Source organism: Rhea americana, unplaced genomic scaffold (genome assembly GCF_003343005.1).
Source record: "Rhea americana isolate MKP2758 unplaced genomic scaffold, rheAme1 scaffold_254, whole genome shotgun sequence".
Lineage (NCBI taxonomy): Eukaryota > Metazoa > Chordata > Aves > Rheiformes > Rheidae > Rhea > Rhea americana.
In genome coordinates, this window is record NW_028186373.1 from 265,869 (window position 1) to 284,388 (window position 18,520).

General features: G+C 33.5%; 1 protein-coding gene across 4 annotated transcripts in view; it reads left to right on the forward strand.

Moving 5' to 3' along the window:
- The window catches only part of PRKCZ (protein kinase C zeta), a 60,011-nt gene that overhangs the window by 36,786 nt on the left and 4,705 nt on the right, over positions 1 to 18,520 (forward strand). For 3 of the 4 annotated variants that reach the window (XM_085307146.1, XM_085307147.1, XM_085307145.1), the window contains exons 12-17: positions 3,184 to 3,270; positions 4,037 to 4,172; positions 5,723 to 5,810; positions 6,565 to 6,684; positions 7,839 to 7,918; positions 8,410 to 8,499. In XM_085307146.1, coding sequence (XP_085163272.1) covers positions 3,184 to 3,270; positions 4,037 to 4,172; positions 5,723 to 5,810; positions 6,565 to 6,684; positions 7,839 to 7,918; positions 8,410 to 8,499 — 601 coding nt within the window. Of the gene's footprint in view, positions 1 to 3,183; positions 3,271 to 4,036; positions 4,173 to 5,722; positions 5,811 to 6,564; positions 6,685 to 7,838; positions 7,919 to 8,409; positions 8,500 to 15,508; positions 15,604 to 18,520 lie in introns of all 4 variants that reach the window. The other variant, XR_014896129.1, reaches the window with a different exon arrangement.

The window sequence follows — 18,520 nt, forward strand, 5'->3', positions numbered from 1 at the left end:
AGAGAGAGAAAATTTTAAAAAATGTAATCATATTTGGTGTATTCTTTCCCTTTCATATATATATATATATTTTTTAAGATTAAAATACATTTTCAGGATAGACTAAACGTATGCTTAGAGGAGACATGATTTAAAAACTTTCTTTCTGGCATTCTGTCACTAACCCATTCAATAAATGTAGCTGCTCATGTTTCAGGTATTAGTGATGCTTCTTTTTATTATTAATATGATAAAATACATGCTCTAGCTTGTCCAGAATTACTAGATAAGTGTCTTTTAAGAATAGTTACAACCTGAAACCTCAGTCCTGCAAAGTTACAGGTTTTTGAATAAATCCTCCTGAAGACAGCAAGGACCACCATTATTCACACACTTGCACAGTTCAGAATGAGTTGACTTATGCAATTTTAAATTGCAAATTGTAGATGATGGTAAGACACTAGATGCCTCTAGATAGTTAAGGAAAGTTTGAAATTAGGAATATTTGGAATGCTGTAATAAGCTGTTAAAATTGTCAGTATTTATTTTATTTGTGCATTACTTAGTCTTTGTTCTTGTGCAGAAGGCACTGAAAGAATTGCAGGCTGTAATGTGCCAATAATTGTTCCTGTTTTACCTTTTCAGTAAAAAACCTAAGGGCATTTTAAGTATTTCGAAGAATTTTTTTCAAAAGAAATTTGGATATAAATGATCTTCTATATCTAACCATTACCAAGAACGTGTTTTTAAAATCATCTGAGAAACTGTAGCATATGTTTTCAAAGTATGTTGTGGGTTTGTGGAAAGGAATTTTCAACTCTTGGAAAAGTAGATGCATAAGGAAATGCTCCCTCCCGAGACAGCTTCAACTTTCGTAAGATGGTCTCACTCAGCATGTTTGTTTTGTAGGTCTCTCTGACCTTGGCAGCATTGCCTAGATCATACTTTCCCAAGGATGAAACTTTCCCTGCAAAAAAGATTTTTATTACATTTATGTGACTCATGATTCCATCTATATTTCTTTATCCCACTGAGTGAAAACATGGTTGTTTTGAGAACACCATTTCAAAACTCAGCTCTACAAAGGAGTTGATGGTGTTCCAGCCTTTCTGTGCCCCTGTCTTCCATTTAGTGGAAATGCTGTATTGTATGAACTTGAACAGCTTCTTGCATTGCACAGGAGCATGCCTAAATATACAGGAGTCTAATATGCTTCGATGTTATGATGGCTATCAAACATGATTCTGTTTTTTCATCTGTTTTTGTTATCACCCCCTCTCCTTCCATATTCATTGAGCAGGGTTTTCACCTTTTTTTCATAGTTCTCTGTAGTTTTGCCTGAGTTAAGTATAAGTTTCCTGTGCTTGTGTATGTACTGATGAACAGGATTATGCACAAGACAGCCTGATACTTAGAGCCCTCCCAATGTAATTCAGCTTAGTCAAAAATAAAAAGTTTGGACAATATTGAAAGTTCCAAAGACCTTTGAAGATTCAAAATTTTACAAGCTTATTCTAGGTCAAAGTGACAATTGATTAATGTTACTGCATCATCAGTATGTCACAAAGACCAGGTTGGGTAAGACTAACTGGAGTAAAAAAAAATCATACAAGTTTAGTCAATGTTCTTTCTGGTTAAAATGTGCTAGGAAGGAGAAAAATCACTGCATACGAATGAAGTACTTGGAGGATAAACTAATGCATCCTGAGTTAGACTTCAGTGAATCAATTTTCCYTTTGTTAGGAAACCAGAGTTTCCGTGTTAATGTGTATAGACTTTTCTGTACTAGGCAAGGAGCTGAAATACAATAGCACTGGATGATTGTCTGATACAGTGAAAGGGAAATGTAGTTGAATGCATCTTTCTACAGATAAAGGTCCTAGCAAAGTGGAAAAAAAAAGGTGAGATTTGGTTATCTAAGCTGTTAACCACACCAGATCTGGTTTTCGATGTGGATAAACAATGGACATACATGAATTGAGTCTTTCATGCCTCAAATTCTTTAGTCTGAGTTTGTCTATACAAAGAAAACAGAACATTTTTCTTCTAGGAATGGGTGTATATGAGAACATGCTAGAGCATATAACTTGATTTGGAAAAATAACCTTGCTTTTGGTGTATCTGTTTGAGGCTTTTCAGGAACTGAACCAACATAAAGAGCAAGCTTAATAATTATGTAGTTAACATCACAAACAGTTTATTGATCCCTTTCAGTAATGTTGATTACTCGCTAATTGTTGTTAATAATCAAACATGTAGTCATTTTTAAAAGATGCTGACTTCTGATAACAAAACAGTTTCAAAACCATAAATGAGAAGTTTCAGATTTTGTCACTGCAGAAAAATTTTTCACCCGAGTAAGTGCATTGAAACTCTATTTCAGCTATGAATTTGTTCAGGTTTCGTATTGCATCTTTCTTTTAATAAAGAAACATATTTAGTCAAGCAGAGAGTGTAACTGTAATTATCATATCAAATTAAATCTGTGTCAGATTACCAATTGATTACCATTAATTAAAAAGGTATACAATTTAATTGATGTATCTTTAAAAGTGTATAATTTGCATTTTTATGGGGAGACCTGTGTTTTTCAGTCAACCAGAATGTTGTTCAAGGCAATACACTCGCTAAGCAAGTGTTATAGTATGGAATTGTCTCTTACAAATGTTAAAAAAAAAAAAAAAAACTCAGTAGCGTATAATCATATAGTAACTGTATTTTTACATTATGTCTTTTTTGCAAATGAATGGCTATTTTGTTGTTTTAGGATTAACTTTCTGTCCACTGTTGTCATCTACTCTTGTGAGATTGCTATGTGTGTTTTTTGGATTTTTTTTTTCCATTTATTGGGAAAAGAGGACATCAGTAATTTTAGTCAAATTCTGTCATCTTTTATACTCTTTTAGATAGTTCTGCAGGTTTGTCACCAAATAGTAGCCTGTGCAAGCAGCTACATCTCCTTTACATTTAGTCCAGCTTCTCCATTTGTATTTGCATTTGAATGAGTTAGGATCCTACATAATGTGGATCAGATAAATGTTCTATTTTTTGTTCTCTTAGTTTCTGTTAGTCTGAGAAGAATACCAAGTCTAATGCAGGAGTGGGAGTGAAAATGGCTTAAATTGGAAGATTAGGTAGGAATAGTGACTTTTTTTTTTATGAGAGATTCCTTAGAATCCATTAATTATTTTATACGTTTTTCAGATTGTTTCTTGTCATAGAATATGTAAATGGGGGAGATCTTATGTTTCACATGCAACGGCAAAGAAAACTTCCTGAAGAACACGCAAGGTATTTTATTAGCACATTTTTAGTGTTTTTTTTCTATGTTGTTTTTATTTAGTAGTGTATGAAATGCTTTCAAAACTATTTTCCACGAGAGAACATAAATTGCAAAGAAAGAATGACATGTTGAGATACGTGTGTGTGTGTGTGTGTATGTATGTATGTATATATATATATATATATATATACATACATATGTAGAATGCAGAGCCCTGGGGAGATACGTTACTTTTTTGTTTTGTTTAAGAGAAACAAAGCTTTTGATAATAGAAATAACTAACTGTTTCTACTTTACTGTTGTTTACTGTATCGTGTTTGTTGATACATCTTTGAAATGTAGATAGAAGGTGTAACTTTTAATTTTGATCCTGTTTTTAATTAATCAAATGATGGTAGTAGGAGGAAGAAGAAAAACTTACTTTACGTCATTTAGCACTACAAAAAAGTCATCGCAGTCCTTAAGCTGAAAATAGAGTTTGCATGTTTATTAATTTGATGTTTTCAGGAAAAAAAAATCTATGGGTTATACATGTTGTATTTCATTCATTACTGGAATAGAAAGAAAATCAATTTGCCATGTTCATTTTAAGGAATGTTTTTAGTATATATGAGTTTGGTATCAGTTATGAATAAACGTAACTTCTTTTTTTGTAGCTTATTGATAATAAAAATGCTAATTGACACAAGCTGATGTTTCAAGACTTTTTTTTTAAGGTTGTACCAACTTCTATGCAATCTTTGTTAATATGATTTTTCTCCTTTGTAATTTCAGGTTTTATGCTGCTGAAATTTGTATTGCTCTAAACTTCCTACATGAAAGAGGAATAATCTACAGAGATTTAAAACTAGACAATGTTCTTTTAGATGCAGAGGGTCACATCAAATTAACAGATTATGGCATGTGCAAGGTAAGATTCTCTCTTAGCTTTCTTACATCTCTTTCTTTGTAATTCAATGGTGTATCTCTCTGGTTATGCTTTTAAATCAAATTCTGCATCCAGTAATGCTAAAGTGAAACTTGGAATCATTATGCTTAGCTTAACTCTAGTGCTGGTGAGCCCAGAATTTGGTTGTTGAATAGCAATTTTATTCTGAAAAATGACTTTTGAAAACACTGACCTAAGTACATTTTTTTTCTATTGAATGTCACAAGTTGTGGGGTCATTTTTTGTGACAGAAGAAGTTTGTCTCAAGTCTGGCACCGAATGTAGGCAGTCTGTTTTTATACCTGCACTACTCCACTGAAGATAGTATATTCTAGCTAGCTTTTATTTTAGGATGCCAGAACCGCAAGAGGTTCCTGGGTAGGTTAGTTTTGGTTCTCAGCCTAATGACTAAGTTTTTCTTCTATTTCTTCCTATGCGACCCACACTAGAAAATATATCTTTAGGACAAGTTTGATTTGAAAAGGTCTTTTACAGCTCTAAAACCTGTGCTCCTGTGAGTATGAACTGTATTAACCATCTTTTATGGCTGGGGTTTTGGAAAAGAAGCTATGTGAATTGTTAACCTCACAGGAACTCTGTTTTTATGCTGCAACCTTTGGCACCAAGCAGCAGTATAGAAAGCACTTTTTTCAAAGTGCTTGGTAAAACATAGCATATGCTTATGATGACACCTAGGAAAACAAAAGAACGTCAACAGAAGATACTGTTGCAGAAGATGCTAACTTCAAAATTTATCTGTGTGAAGTTAGAACGCCAGAGATGACTGAAGTGTTGTAATATGACAAAATCTGCTGTTGCCTTTGAGCTGCAGTTCTGACCTCAAGTTTCCTTGTTGTTACCACACTGTTTCTGGCTATTATGCAAAGCAAGATGAGAGTTGAGTCTAATTCCTGGTGAGAATAACTCCTGGAAACCAGAATTGTGACTGGCACAGTCCTTGTTGATTTTGAGCCCAAAGATTGGGCGTACAATATTTATTTGTTCACCTCACTGATTTCAGAACGTGGTTAAGCCATATTATTTTAAGGTAATATCTCATTCCTTTCAGAGAATAAACATTGTACCAGTTTCTAAGAATTATGGACTAGAGTGTTTTTCTACTATCAAAATACCTGAGTTGATGTGAGGCTTGACTTAGAACACAGCAGTTATGTTAGAAGTATATTCATTTGTAAATATAGAAGACTTTTTTCCAGCACCTGTATGTGTAGGACTTCCTGACTTTTTTTGGTGTGGAAAAAAAACTTCTAAAATTTACTTTGTAAATAGTAAGCAAAATGTAACTAGAAATATGTTGTGACTCAGTTTTACACATTTAATTTGCTGCTGCTAAACTGTGAAGTCATAAGCCAGTTTTGAGTGCTAAGAATTTTTTTTTTTACTCTAGCATTGCCTTTTTTGAAAGGAAGGCCTTTAGACTCAYAAAGTAACTCTGTTTTATGAGTGTAATTAAATAAAATTCCTGGGCATAGACCTCAGCTTTAAATTGTTTAATTGATTTGTGCATATAGGAAGGATTGGGCCCTGGTGACACTACAAGCACTTTCTGTGGAACACCAAATTATATTGCACCAGAGATCCTCAGAGGCGAAGAATATGGTAAGCCAGACTAAACAATTTGACTTTGTAGTTACAATGACTCACAAATCAAAGTTTTAGTTACAGGTTGGTTCACATATGTTTATTTTCTTATTTTTATTCTGTTATGTGTTGAGAAATTTGAATGCAAGTTTTACAGTTCAGTTTTATCTGAAATGGAAGATAGTTTTATCTCCTGTAGCATGCATTTCAGCTCATCTTAAATCACTTGAGCAAAAGATAATTTTTTTCTTGAATAAGAACTGTTAAATGATGGCATTCTTTACATTCTAAGAGTACCGGTCCTTGAGAAAAGTTTATAAAATTTATAAAAAAAATTACAAAAAATCGTTGTTCACGCAGAAATCAAAAATATAATAGTCTTTTTAATTGGTGTTATTTGAGAACTGATCTGCTCAAGGAATTGAACTGGGTACTGCTGTCTAGATACATTGTGATGTTCAACTACTTTTAAAAATCTGAAGTTTTCCAGCTTAGATATTCTTTTTTAAATTTTTGAGTTTTCATTGAAGCACTGCTGTGTGATGAACACCTACAGACTTCTATACAAATTACATTTCTAGTACGCATTCAGAAAACTCTGAAGTCTGATCCAGTGGTACGATAAGCCATGATGTCTGTAGCTTCAATGAAAGTAGATTTCCAATATTTTGCAGAAGCGGGTAATTAATTTTCACTTACAAATAAGAGAGAACACCTAAATTCAAGGAATTATGGCTGAAAATACTTACAGGTGCCCTGTAAATACTTACAGGGTTCAGTGTGGACTGGTGGGCTCTTGGTGTGTTGATGTTTGAAATGATGGCAGGAAGGTCTCCGTTTGATATCATTACTGACAATCCAGACATGAATACTGAAGATTACCTCTTTCAAGGTATAGTCATTTTGATTATTTTGTTTTTTTCTATTTTTCATGTATTCTGTTGGAGGGAGCTAATGAAATTTAGCAGTTGCAGTAGGGTATTTAGAAGTATTTATGCACTTCTTTTAGATTTCTACTAAAGACCCTTCTCAAATCTCATGTTGTCTCACAGCTATCGATACATTTACTGTAGATACATTGATTTGGTTGCCAAGAGAGGTGGTGGAGTCTCCATCCTTGGAAATATTCAAAACTGGATTGGATATAGTCCTTGGGAATCTGCTCTAACTGACCCTGCCTGAGTAGGAGGGTTGGGCCAGATGATTTCCAGGGGTACCTTCGAACCCCAAATATTCTATGTTTCTTTGATACAGTCACAAGTGGAAGAGTTGGCATCATATGTGATCGTGTTTTTGTTAGAAGGCAGTTTACAGGCTAGCAATGAATTTTAAGATCCAGTACTACGTGAGGATTGCAGGGTTTTTTGACAGTATGGTATCTATCTGTAGTTTTGATCCAAAGAAYTTTTACTATTTCCTTTTGATAAAGTTCATAAAGCAGTTTAACTGTTCTACCTTTCAGGGTAGTGACATTTCTAAACAGAAGTGGTAATACTTGCCATGAATTTATACAACAACTGTTACAGTTTGAAGAATGGATTGCAAAGGCATGGCCTGAGCTGAGTCTTGAGGAGAATAGCTTTCATCAGTAATACCCCTTGATCGGCCAGTCTTTGTGTCATGGAGAGCCCTTTCAAAAGCAGTTGCCTCCTGCTGCTTAAAATGCAGACTTGTTCTTTCAACTACTTAATGCAATTACATAATGCAGAGTCTGCCATGGTGGTCTTTATCAGCATAACATTAACTTAATTATTGTTTTTTAAAAAAACATATATACTAAGAACACTGAAAAGCTTTTATTCCTTGTTTTTAGAAAAAGTAGAAGAAAAAGRTGAATGAAGCTAAAACTTGTTCAGAAAATCTTGAGATGTCAGTTCAATAGGATGTTGTATTGTGTAGATTCTTGTGTTTGTACTATTTTAAGTATTTACCACATCCTCCTGTTGTCCAAATGGTAACTTAAATAAACAATATAGTATTTCACTTGAAATTATGTTGAATGTCCTAGAACAGAAAGTAATACTGCTGTTTTTAAACCTGTACCAGTTATTCTTGAAAAGCCAATCCGGATTCCAAGGTTTCTTTCGGTCAAGGCTTCCCATGTCTTAAAAGGATTTTTAAACAAGGTAAATGACATTCTTTTATTTTTAGAATCTAAGACCTGGGAGTCAGAGCTTTCTGTTGAAAAGAATATAAGTTAAGTTCATCTGTTTACTGCTAAGAAAATCTATAAGGCCTCGGCATTCTGTCTATTTAAAATAAATACTACTTAATTGTTCAATTACAGAGAAAATTTTGCAGCATAGAATTTGATTTAAAAACCAACTCAAAGTTAGTAATGATTGTAGGCTTGTGTTTCTGTTACTAATTATTCACTTAAGCTTAGACTTTTTATTTTAMGGAAATGTTGCAAAATAACATTAACATGAATTTTCAAACCTACTTAATTTATTTAAGAAAAAAAAAATCCCTTGATAGCCTAAATATTTATATCTTACCAGCAGTTTACGTAGCACCAGGAATACTAGAGTCATGTAAATGGACTTTAACAAAAATGAAATCTTTCTTCACTAGCTGATTAAAGAGCATGTAACATCAGTTTCTTTGTTTTCTGCAGGATCCCAAAGAAAGGCTTGGTTGTCAGCCACAGACAGGATTTTCTGATATCAAGTCTCACACGTTTTTCCGCAGCATAGACTGGGATCTGGTAAAAATAATTACTTCTGTTTGTGTGTGTTGAAGAGGAATGTGTATTTTTAGTTTATGTGTATACACAAAAATTGTGTTAAACATAGGAGTATTTCAATTCCAGAAATATAAAAATTATTTTCCTTTATCCAGAGAGGGTGATGGAAAAACTTTTTTGTGACTTTTTATTTATGACTTTTCCAAACTTAAAGAATAGTTTATGGGGTTATTTTTGTTGTTATTATATATATATATATATATTTTTTTTTTTACTGTAATGAGTTTTACAAAATAGTTTAAAAATTACATCAAAGCCTTGATGAAGCCATTTATTCCTTGGTTTGTATTGGCAGATGCTGCAAACTCATATGCTGCGTTCTGCTACTGTAAAATTTACCCAGAATATGTGCAAGGTGCCTGCAACTGTAGTATGTAGGACTTATGTAGACTTCTGGTATCCAAATCCAGCGCTTTACTGTTCTGGGTGGTAGCTTCCTATAGTTCTGTTTGAAAACATTTCATACTCCATGGAGAAAACRTGTGTGGTAAGCAAAGGCAGCCTATTGGAATGCCGTTCCATTACTTCATTTTTCTGCTGATTAGAAGCCTTTTCGCCTTGAAGAGATTGTTAATATTTGATGTAACATAGCCAGCAGACTGGGTAAGGTATTATGGAACCGGTTCCAATTCAACCATTTAAATATGTGGAACCTTGGATGCGAGAAGCATTTGTTGTCTATTTGTAGTTCACAAAAAAGGCTGAATTTACAAATTAAGTAATTTTAAAAATCAGCAGGATTTTACAGGTATGTACTAGAGATTATTTAGATAAGTTGGATCATGCTCTTGGAGAGCAGGGTGGGGAAAAGAGGAAGGATGTAGCTTGAATAGCTTAAAAGCAAGTGTGATTATTTAAAATGATTCTCTGATTATTGCTTTCAGTTGTGGGGTGTTTCTTTTTCTACTGCTACTGCTATAAGGGAAGTTTTTGGCTCAGGGCAGACTGTACTTGCATTTCAGTGGCTTTGCAGGCAGAAAATTATGTTGAAGTAGTAACTTTTTAAAAGCTTCTGTTACTTGGTAATTGTGCCTACTTCAGGGTTCATCATAGAAAATCATCATAGAAACTACTTTAATTGTTATACTCATTGTTTTATGGCTAAAGCAGCAATGAGTTCCGTTACTTGCATTATATTTTTAATACCTAGTTGAACAGTGAAAATACATGTACTTAATATTTTCCCAGTCCTAAGAAGTGTCCAGGAAAGGTTATGAAAGGCAAGCAGCATTGCCTGTAACAACATGAAAAAAGTTCAGGGAAGGAGAGAAAACCACAAAATTACACTTTTGCTTTGAGGCGTACTGTTCAAACCATCATTAACGTTCTTCGGAGAAGATAGGCACTACATGTGGAGCCAGTGTGTTAAAATACTTAATGTTTTCAAAGCTGTTCATTTATGGTCTCCTTTAATTTTGTCAGACATCCTTTTGTTTTAGGTAGCTCCTTTAAGTCTGTGTTATGTTCCACTATACTAGCTACATAAAGGTGCTGTAATAYAACTTGCTATGCATAAACTTCCTGTACTACATGATTTTTGTTCTGTTTTTCAAATGTTTTTGGAAGACTTTGGACTTGTTTGTTTGTTTGTACAAAAAAAAATCTAATTGCAACTGATACTTCTTGATCAACACTTAGACTGATTTTGTTTTACCTCTTTTTTTTAATAAGACCTGATATTTAGTATCTAGTTAAAAGACTAAAGGAAAGAGCAGGCAGATTGTCTCTATTTTGAGATATAATTAGGAAAATGCTGTTCAGCAATATATAAAATGTCAGGTAAATTTAGAGCAACGCATATAGTAGAGAAAGTCTTGGGAAACATTCAGAATAAAAAATTATTTGGAGGGATGTTTTTTAACTATAGAATTTTCTTCTGATACGCAGATGATGAGTAGAGAAGATTTAACTTTTTTTTTCCAAAGTCTTTCAAAGGGAAACACAAGGAAAAGAGGCTAATGTTGACGAATTCTTCCAGGTGAAGCTTGACTTGAATGGAAAAATGAATAATGGTAAAGTGAACAGACATACCATAAATACTTTTTTTTTTTTTTTTTTTTTCGGTGTTAGTCATCTGAATTGCATATGATCCATCTAAGAACAATTCTGGTTATTCCCTCTGTGTATAGATTGAGTTAATGACAATCAGGAAAGTACAAAGACAACCTTTTTGATTGCTTCAGCATGTAAAGAAAGTAAATTCTTATTTTAGACCATGTCTTTATGGTATTTATCTATTAAATGTTGGAAAGAGTACTACAAAGCCATGGTTACTGCTAGTTATGTATAGAAGCAGTAGAGATGGATCTGGCATCAAAACCTAAACAAGGAAAAATGTACAAGAAAAATTACAAATGATAGAAAGTGGTATCGTAATACTTATAAATAATGTTGTAAATATCCAAGTATCAGAATTCTGTTGTAGTTAATGTTTTTCCTAGAACAGTATGACCCCTTTTGTTTTTTAACATCTCTGATCCTTATGTTCTTACATTAAAGGCTGCAAGTTCACTATATATTTTCTTTTTTTAAAAAGGGCTTTTATTTGCTGTCTAATATAAAAGAAAAATATTTAACACTAAGTTGAATGTTTTCCTGTTGAAATGTTAACCTATAGCTACAGCTGGCCCATAATGATATCTTACCAACCTCCTTGTTCAATTTTTAAATACTCGGTTTTGCTATTTCCTTTTTTTGCCAGTCTTTTGTGGGAAGAGCTAACTTTCTCTGTCTGAAAGCTTTCATTTCATTTTGCCTTCTAAGACTTAATTACTGATGGGATATTGATGTGTTGAGACTTGCTGCCTGGTATTGTTTCACAATAACATTTTTGTTGTTTTCTCAGTGCCAAGCATAGTGAGAAGTCCTAGGCTAGACCAGCTTTCCTACTCACTGTAATATAAATAATCATTTTGGCCAGTGTTATCTTCCTATCACTTGCATTGTGGCAAAGTGATAGTAATCTTAATTTTACTTTTTATATTTATATATATAAAACAATTTTTTATATACTTTTTTATTTTTGTATACATACAAAAATGAACAGGAAGACAAAAAGAACTTACGTCAAATTATGTGGTGAGAGGATTTTCTGCTAGGTGTACGTTTTGCTTGTTTTAGTAAAGAATATACTTGCACTGCAAAAATGAGCATGTCCTGGGCAGAGCTCATGTGAATGACACATGGACTTGACTGCTCAAACATTTTTTTCTTTTTTTACTGTTTTCAATGTGAAAGCAAAACAGGCCTCTGTATGTAGTTGAACTTCATGACATATGGGCACAATAGGTGCAATGCATTCTATATAGTAGCTGGAGAGCTCTCTTGAGGAAAAATTCTTCACAATGAATGAAATGAAAAGAAGTAAAATGATATATATCAGATACATCTATGTAAGAGTGTGGAAGGGTCTACAAGAACCTTAAGTGAACATCCAGGTCTTGGTTCAGAAGACAGGAACGTACTGCTCTTCTCAGTGTGTTCCAGCCGTCTTATAGCCATGCATGGAAAGAAGTTGGAGTCAGGGAGACAGCTGATCAAATGCACCGTGAGAGTGCACAGAGAACATTCTCTGGTCAGGAATAAATCTAGAAAAGGGATTGAGGTTGTTTGCATGTCAGAGGTTTTCTTGGATGATGATTGGCTGTGACCTTAAGACCAGTACCTCTGGACTGAGAAGGCTGAACTGAAAAATTTTACCTTTACTTTCAGTGCAAAAGTTTTCAGCCTATCAAATTAAAAGATCATAGAGCTCTTTCCAGCTAGATTTTAAAAATACAATAGCACTTCATAAGCAAAATACATTTTCTGTGTTCTATTTACATTCAGCATTTGTTACCCTTAATTCTATGAACCTTAGAAAACAAGCAAACCCCAATGCCACACTAACTAGGGAGCCTCAGCAGGAAGTTCCAGAGCTTGGATTCAACCCTCTCCTCTTAGGCAGTGGTCAGAGGTGATGGAGTTGGTGGTACGAGATGAAAGAGAAAAACACCATTCATTTGTTTCTAGAGGAAGTATAACAAAATTATTTAAACTTGATCATAAATGTTAAATTTTCTTATAGCTTTGAGGAGTTTTGTAATGTTTTAATTGTTACCCTAAAATACTGTACTTGGGAATTGAGTAATCTTATTAACTTGTCGTCTTACTGAAGTTAATAAACATCCATCATTTTAGTTTCCTATATCTTGGTTTAACAGACAATAGAACACTGAATTGCAGTTAAGCAGATGGTTTAATTTTAAGTAATATCAATTACTGTAAAAATTATTTTTACTGATTTTTTTGTAATTGCAAAGAGAATATGATGAATTGATCCAGATGTGAATACCCAAAAGACAGAATTTAAACTTAGAATGTAGTTGGATAGAGAGGTAGATCCCTAACTGAGATGGTTTGTCAAAAGGTTTTAGAGCTGTTTTTCATTTACTTGTGGTTAAAATACATGCAAGCTGTGTATGTTATATGCATTTTACTTGAATGTGTTTTCACAACTGTAAAATCATGTGAATATGGTCATTTTGCTGGTGGTAATAATCCTTTCAGTAATGATAAGAAAATAAACTAGTTTTGCGTAATCTCCAGGAAGGTATGGGAGTATTCTTGTCGCTAGCCCTCTTATCTCTGCAATGAAAACCACTTCTTTGTTGCCTCATTCTCTTCTGGAGGTGCTTTCACTCAAGATCCAAATTCAACCAGCCAGTCTAAAAGCAGTTACCACTTCTTCAAAGGAGTCAAGACTGATTTTTGTCAACAGGAGAGACTAAATAAGGGAGTACAAGGGTTCAGTCTTTTATTGAAATTTGTCCATGAAAATCTTTTATCTTTCTGCAGGTTACAAGACCAAATACCTTTCTTTTTTACCTAGGCAGCCTGAGTAATAAAGTACATATCAAACATAAAAGCATACCAAGACAGATTAATCACTCATGTTTGACAGTAATGTAGACGTAGACTGTAAAAGGAGAAAGTATAATGAAAGTTTCTCTAAAACAGCATGTGAGGGACTGAACTGGAAATAGTATGTACGTTTCCTTTCTCAGAACAGAGATTATCAAATGGTCTAGCTGTTATTCTAAGTGATATCAGAGGACCTTTATGATTAGAATAGATTTACTATTGAATTTCTTGTACTGAGAATGGAGTATTAAATGTCACTTGTAAGGTAATATATTACTGTTTCACGGGGCCCAAACAGCAAAGGAGGGAAAATAGGTCAATATTAAAATATTAGATTTTCTCTAACAGAAAAGTTAGTACTTCTGATAAACTACGTATTATAACTTGTTGACATAGACATCCAGATAGGAAGTTTTTTTTTTTTTTTTTTTAAATGTGTATCCATAGGAGACTTATTGTGTTGTTAGTATGCATTAGTTTACCATATTTGACTCAAATCTAGAGAAAGGCTGGGAATTGCTCTTTGTAGTACAGAAAATGAACGGAAACCTAAAGAATATGTTAAATTTTTTGAATATTGGGGAGGGGTATGCACAAACTGCAGAGCTACCATTTCTTTAAAACTGACTTCATCTTACTGGCAACTTAATAATAATGAATACAAAATTGGGCTTTGCTTTTGCATGAGCAGATACCAACAGCTATTTTGGAAAGTTAAGAATTACAGCTGGTACTAAATACTGTCTAGCATCTAGTATTTCAAAGGGTGGTGAAGCAGTCAAAGACAAGACTATCTACTTCTTCCCTAGCAGAAGACATTTAGTGGTTGGCTAATAGCCTGATTGGTGTAGTTTAATTATTAGATTTATGTCTAGTGAAATATTACTGTGAAACCAGAACTACTTAAGAAGTTTCAATCTCCATACAAACCCATGTATTGAAACAGTCTTATCACTTTGTCATTTAATATTGTCACTGAGGATTTTTTGCATGAGACAAAATTTTTGATTTTTCCATCAGTGTCATTAGGTCTCTTCCAAAGGGAGTTTTGAATGTTGATTTTTTATCTGATATTTCTCTAGAGGAACGGTGACCTCCAGTGGCCAGCAAGGCTAATCCAAACTGTATATACTACGTAGGCCATAACAGATCAGAATAATGATCAAGTCTGGTAGCCTGTCTCTGTCAATGCCAATACCAGAAGCTTCAGAGGAAGGTAAAAATGGTTCCAAATGCTCATAGCCTACAATGTTTCTCATAGGGATAACTGATTTCCTTATGATTCATGTAGTGGTCAATTTTATGCCCTGTAGCATGAGTATTGATATAGTTTGCATAGTTGTTTAGTTTTTTGACTATATTTTTGAACTATCTGGCATGTTCTGTATTTTAACCACAGTTTTTAAGTATGAACTTCTGTGGTAGTAAACTCCTTACTGTAACAGGGAATGTAAGTAGAGAGTATACCTCATATGATTTAAAAAAAAAATGCAATTCAGAGAAGGCAGGAAGAATTTATTTAACCAGAATTTCATTCTGAAATAACTAGGCAATTTATTCTTAAATGAACTGCATGCATTTCATTACCATAAGGATTTTTTTTTCTTTTTTTACTGGTGATTAAGTTATGTAACACAAGATAAAGTCTTATCCTCACTTTCCTCCAAAACATTTTGTTTGCCTATACATGAACACACAGTTTTGCACTGGAAAGTTTTAAATTTTATACAGAATTTTCAGTGAATTTCATAAAGATCTTCATGTTGAATTTACTAAGCTTAGAGATTAGGCTGCCTGACTTACTGATAGCAGTGAAGACTAAATTCTTAATTTTGCAGAGGCAAATATTTGTGAAATGGTGTATAACCGACCTAGAAGTTTTGAATATCATCATTATTTGACTGTAAACTCTGTTACACAAACATTCTGATTGGGATTCTGTGTTCATATCCTTAAGCCACACTACTGAATTTTTTGCATGCAGAAGGAGGAGGGAAGGGAGAAGAATAAACTGGTGTTATGGAATCTTTGTCCCTTAATGATCTGAGCAAAGGATTCCCTCTTGCAGGAATAGGAACATCACCTGTCATAAGTTATGCAATGCATTCACAGATGCCTGTGAGCGATTACGCTACTTGGAATTTGCAGTTATCCTTCCATTTGGTATGTCTCTTTCAATTCTGCCCCAACATATCCCCCACCCTTCCTTTGCAAGGGGATCCATGCAAGTTTTGCACCCCTATTATGATACAGCCCTGTGAGAAGCTCCTTGTATATTTTTACAAAGCCTGTAGCAGTAGGACACTGATCTTGTTTAAGGTCCTATAATTTCTAGTTAGGTGATCTTTTGAACAAAAAGGACACACAGTAATGTTRAGCATTTTAGTGTTGGAAACCTAGATTTATTTATCTTGTTTCACTAAGGAGAAAACATAGTTTTAATTCAGTAATGTTAAATGGGAAAAACAAGTTGCTAACTGAATCATATAAAACACTAGCAACTTCTTACGTGAGTACCATTTCAAACAACCTTCAAAGCAAAGAATATATCCTGAAAATTCCACACTGAAAACAGTAAAGCTGGCATTATTGAAAAAAGATGTTAAGATATATGTACCAACTCAAAAAAAAAAAAAAAAAAAAAGAAAAAAAGAAAAGAAAACAGGATTCTCACAGATTTGTTTTTGCATTGTCTTACCTTGTATCAGTCTTTCCAATCATTTTCTTCTCTTAACAAGGTGATGACATGATCCATTTTTAGATGTGTGTTCTGAGGTTCTGTGACATAGTCACAGCCTCCTTAAATTAGAGGAGCTTTGTATGAATTCCAGTTGTGCAGACTTTTTGCAGAACTAGCATTTTAGATGGTCATAAGAAATATAACATAAAACCATGTATTTTCACAGCTCTTTTTAACATAGTTATGGTTAATTTGACAATTTGGGGACAAATTATAAATTTCAATTTTCCTTTCATGTTTATTAACAACTTTTAAAAGTTTTGCTGCAAGAATTGTGTACTTTTTACAAAATACACTAAATCTACTAGCATATATGAATGTGCTAAAGTGAAAATGTAGTTTATTAAAAAAATAAATTATGAAGCATTATATGCTAGCATCTTCATTGGGATGGTACATTTAATTGCCAGTTTAATCATTTGGTATGCCTTTCTTTGTAACTAGCAACCTGGTTATATTTTTGGAATTGTGTTTCTAATGAAACTATGTTTTCTCTGTGATGTGTGGCTAACAAGAAATGATAGAGTCTGGGCCTAAAAAAATAAGGGAGTACATCAAATATTTAAAAAATGAAGAATCAAAACAGATCCTGGAGAGGAAGGAGAATTTTCCAGGTAATTCTAATATCTCTTCAGATGAGTGTGTTGCAATTGTGTCTGATCCTCCAGATCATAGTGTTTACATCTGGGAGTATTTCACAAATAAGAAAGAAAATGTATAAGCCAGTTGGTTTGTAGGATTGAGCTCTTTATAATTCTTTAATCAAAACCTTCAAAAGGTTAATTGAAATTTTTGATTAATTTTTTTCAGTTAGCAAGATATCCTATTCAAACCAGGCAATATGTACTTCTTGGCTTTTGCTGTATCAATGTACATGTTTTACTGTATTGTGTATATGTAAGTGTGTGTGTGTGTGTATATATATATATATATATAGTGTATGTATTTGGGAACTACACTTTCTGTGATACCTTCTAAAACTTAGATACCTTCTAAGTTTTCTGTGTAGAGCTCTTTAAACAAAAAGTAAGGGTTAGGAAAGGAAAACTGATAAAACTTTTATGGTTTTGTATAGGCTAAAGCTAGCCTCAACTACATTAAAACACACTTTCAGATAGAAGTTCCACCTGATCTATTGGATCTCTGTCAACTGCTTATGTTAGAGCAATAGTATTTTTAATGTAATTATGCARGAGAAGGGACTTAAACATATTATTCATTTGCCAATTATGACACAAGTAAGTTTTGACCCTTTTCATCAGTTTTTGCTTATTTTGATAGGCATATGGATTTCAAAGATACTACGTTGTGTTTTCTGTGAAAACAAGCATCGTAGTGGACAAGATGGAACCAAATTAGTTCCCTAGTGAGGAAAGACAGGAGGAATTAAGCTTTTACCTGTTCTSTCTCTCAAAAGCAACTCTGATCAGGACACTTGTATTGGCTGAGAGTCAATAGCCATGTATTTCTGGACTAGCCTTGCCCAGACAAACCAGGAGTCCCTAGTAGGAACTGAGAGTATTGTAGGAGGTGGACATGTAATCATGGGAGAGGAGGTAGAAAAGACGTAGGATGTTGGATATGAGAACTCTGGAAGTATTTTTAGTTAGTGTTGCATAGGATTTAGGAAAGCTGATAGTAGAATTCAGAATTGCTTATTTCTAAACTACTAATTTCAGTTCGATCCATGTCAGGATTCAAAGTCATTATAGTGACTTCTTTAAAAAAAATAAAATATAAATAATAAGTTTTCTCAGGCAACTTCCAAATGACAGTGCAATGCCAAGTAAACTTAGAGCTTTTAGGAAAAAACTTAATCAGTTACTTGTAATCTTAATGTCAATTTCTGAGCAAATTTTAGTCTTCAGTGTATAACGCTTCCTTATTTTGTACTTAATAAATATGATCATGTTTTATTTATTGAAGTAACTTCTTCATGGCTGGTCTTAGTGTTTCATGCCTGTCATCATTTATATGTAGATGTGATGATCATCTGTTGGGTATGAAAGATGTTCTTCGTTGGTATTAGTTCCGATATCTTTTTCATCCCAGTTTACTTACTACAGTATATGGACATTTTGGTTATTCCACTGTTTCTGACTAGTGAAGCATTAAGACATATAAAGGTACAGATTGCATTTTAGAAAGTGTAACACTTTTCCGTATGTGTTTTTTTTCCTCTAATACTTAATGTTCTCCTTTTTACCTTTGTAATGTTGCATTCCTGAATTACATTTTTTTTAGTGTAACATATGCCCATAGCATATTGACAGCTGTGGACATTAGTACTTGATCAGTCATCTTTCTATAAAACATGCAGACATTTGTAGGACATATCTA